At 41.9% G+C, this 3,330-nt stretch overlaps 1 protein-coding gene across 7 annotated transcripts in view; it reads left to right on the top strand.

The window, feature by feature from the left end:
• The window catches only part of LOC122530898 (protein groucho), a 131,051-nt gene that overhangs the window by 123,355 nt on the left and 4,366 nt on the right, over positions 1-3,330 (top strand). For all 7 annotated transcript variants that reach the window (XM_043658287.1, XM_043658286.1, XM_043658281.1 and 4 more), the window contains 3 exons: positions 371-438; positions 1,525-1,800; positions 2,428-3,031. In XM_043658287.1, the coding sequence (XP_043514222.1) occupies positions 371-438; positions 1,525-1,800; positions 2,428-3,031 (948 nt within the window). The remainder of the gene's footprint in view (positions 1-370; positions 439-1,524; positions 1,801-2,427; positions 3,032-3,330) is intronic.

The following is a 3,330-nucleotide window of genomic DNA, read 5'->3' as shown; positions in this document are numbered from 1 at the left end:
GGTAAAACTAGCTTACCAGAGTTTGCTCTGTTTATAAAATTCATTATATCTCATAAACAAAGACAGATAGGACATATATTTTTATGACTTTTTTCCATTATTTTTAGGCGTACAATCAGCTCTCGAAGTGGGGCCCACAAGTTACGAAACACCCTGTATAGGTGTGAAATTGAAATTGAAATATTCTTATTTCTCTTAATTAACTCGTTTCTCTAACATCAGTTTGTTTTCGACGTAGGCTCTTTCGGGATTTCGTTATAAGTTTAAAAATCTTCGTCGATTTAATCTTTATTTTACATACGTGTATTTATTAAAATATCGGAATAAAGAGAAAGATTAACAACTAATTTATTATTGTTCTCTTTTTCAGCTCGGTTTCGACAGCCACGTGAGGATACCATCGAGTAACGGGCTAAGCAACATTCCGGGTGGTAAACCGTACGTAACTTCAGTTAAAATTAAAGATAATCTTCTTTCGGATAATCTTCCCTAAAATTCGCTGAAAGAATTCCAGAGTATCTGAATCTTGCTAATTTTGTGGGATAGAGAATTTCGCAAATGCCCACAAATTAGCTTCGAAACTCATTTTGTTGGATAGAAACATTCGAATTCTAGGAAATTTGTATTAGCTGTTTGTTTCTTTATCCTAAAGATACAAAATGTGGGAAATTCATTTGGAAAAATTGGTAGTAGGAATGTAAGAGAAAGGAAATAAAGTGTAAGACACAATGTATAATAATACACGGAAATATGGGAAAGAGTATGTAACGAATATTTTATACAGTAGAAGGAAATCGGATGAGGGATATGGGATACAAACTATAAAAGTGGGATATGAAGTACGAGGTATAGAGTGTAGGATGAAGATGTTAGTATTGTTAGAACGTGAGAAAAAATATTTTTTCAGAGTAAAGAAAATGCAACGTAGAGTTATAGTAGGATAGAAGCATAGGATAAGTGAATAGGATGATTAAAATGGTGTATGAAATACGTAGTGTGAAGTGGAAATGTCAATAATGGAAATTGGGATAAAAGACAAGATGATTTCACTGAATATCGACGCTCTGTGATATAATAGTGACTGTTTAAATACTTTGGTAAATTTCCAAAGGTAACGAGGGCTTGGCAACCATTTTATTCGAAATCACTCACGCCAGAAATAATGTCCCCATCGAAAACATCCAACGTAAACCAACAATTCTAAAATTCAGTCGTCATTTTGCCAATAATCCCTGCACCTCCTGCGTGATCTGACTCGTCGCGCGCTTGACATTTCAATGGAAATAAACACGTTGCGACACGATCGCAAATTACACCGGATAGATCGTTCGCTGCTCCTGGGCATTTCTGAAAATGTCAACCAACCAACCGATCGCTCGCGTAATCTAAAAGGCGCGGCGGCGTTGATGCACGTATCGTTTTCGATCGGCCGCCTTTCGCGCTGCGCGGAGAGCTTTTAAGTAATCGAAGACATTCCATTACGTAAGGACAGTGGCATTAATAATGTTTTGCATTTCACCGCAGAGCGTACTCGTTCCATATGAACGGCGAGGGTCAACTGCAGCCGGTGCCATTCCCCACGGACGCTCTGATAGGGCCGGGAATTCCACGTCACGCGCGTCAGATTAATACCTTGACTCACGGCGAGGTTGTGTGCGCCGTTACCATCTCGAATCCGACCAAGTACGTCTACACGGGCGGCAAAGGGTGCGTTAAAGTCTGGGACATCGGGCACGGAGGTGGTGGCAATATCAAGCACGTATCGCAGTTGGATTGCCTGCAACGCGACAACTATATTAGGTCAGTCCGCGCCACGTTTTCACGTGGCGGGTGGTGTTGGTCCACCGTCTTTCAATATGCCGCTAACGTGGCCGTGAATTACGGCGGATTTATCGTATCAGGTCGTGATGCCGTGTGTGCTGCTGTTTCAGTTCAATTTTCTTTAAGTGACTGTGTGAAAGAGTTCTTGTTGCTGGTACGATGGTTTCATCATTGGCTGATTTGACGGGTGATTTGCGAGCATCAGTTTTAATGGGCCAAGGGATTTGAAAAGGCAATCTCGTTGAACGAAAGGGAGCGGAAGATTCGCGAATTTGATATCTGAATTTCTTTAATATTAGGAAAGAAGAGTTTTACAAAAATGTTAAAATTACATCAGTTTTACAAGACGAGGAGGGATAGAACGTATGAAAATTTGACGATCGAACGGTAACAAAAATTTACTTTCACGCTGAGAAGGAAGCGCTATCTCATTTCAATCTGTCAATGATCAAACCTATTCGTACCTTCGAAGTAAAATCGACTACGACCAACTAAAAAATACTTCGAAAGATGTCTTGCATCTCGGCAATGTAAAATACGATAAACAACAAGATACAGCAATAAGACGGTATAAATGAAATGGTTAATTCTCAAAAACTATTTTAGGTCGGTAAAATTACTGCCAGACTGCAGAACCCTGATAGTCGGAGGTGAGGCGAGTCAGCTGATCATCTGGGACTTGGCTAGTCCCACGCCGCGAATCAAAACGGAACTGACGTCAGCGGCGCCGGCCTGTTACGCGCTGGCCATCTCGCCGGATTCGAAGGTCTGCTTCAGCTGCTGCAGCGATGGTAACATCGCCGTGTGGGATCTGCAGAACGAGACGTTGATTCGACAGTTCCAAGGCCACACGGATGGTGCCTCCTGCATCGATATCTCGGCGGACGGTTCGAAACTGTGGACCGGAGGATTGGACAACACAGTGCGTTCGTGGGATCTTAGGGAGGGCAGACAGTTGAAGCAGCACGATTTCACCTCGCAGATATTCTCGTTGGGCTATTGTCCAACCGGTGAGTGGCTTGCAGTTGGTATGGAGAATTCGAACGTCGAGGTGCTTCACGCCTCCAAGTCCGACAAGTATCAACTGCATCTTCACGAGTCGTGCGTGTTGTCGCTGCGATTTGCCTCGTGCGGCAAATGGTTCGTCTCCACCGGCAAGGACAATCTGTTGAACGCATGGCGTACTCCGTACGGCGCTTCGATATTCCAGGTGTGTATACACACGTTTTTATTGGCGCCGTTACGAGCTTTTAGAAAGAGCTTTCATTGCTTTCGTAAACTTTTTACTGCCAGGCCTGTTGAGAATTTACAGAGTCGTTGAAACGTCAGGATCATGTCACCGATTAGTAAAGATTTACAGCGACGCTACAGTCATTGACCAATAAATGCCCACAGTTATACGATGTTTTGCAAATGTAGGATTAATCAATGCAGCTTCAGTCAGTTTCTTATTTTTTCTTAAAAAAAAAAAAAAAAAAAAAAAAAAAAAAAAAAAATTTTAAAAAAAAA

The sequence above is a fragment of the Frieseomelitta varia genome, unplaced genomic scaffold (genome assembly GCF_011392965.1).
Source record: "Frieseomelitta varia isolate USP_RPSP 00005682 unplaced genomic scaffold, Fvar_1.2 scaffold_363, whole genome shotgun sequence".
In the NCBI taxonomy this organism is placed as follows: Eukaryota; Metazoa; Arthropoda; class Insecta; order Hymenoptera; family Apidae; genus Frieseomelitta; species Frieseomelitta varia.
The sequence above is the reverse complement of the archived record's forward strand: the minus strand, read 5'-3'. Positions and strand labels throughout refer to the sequence as shown.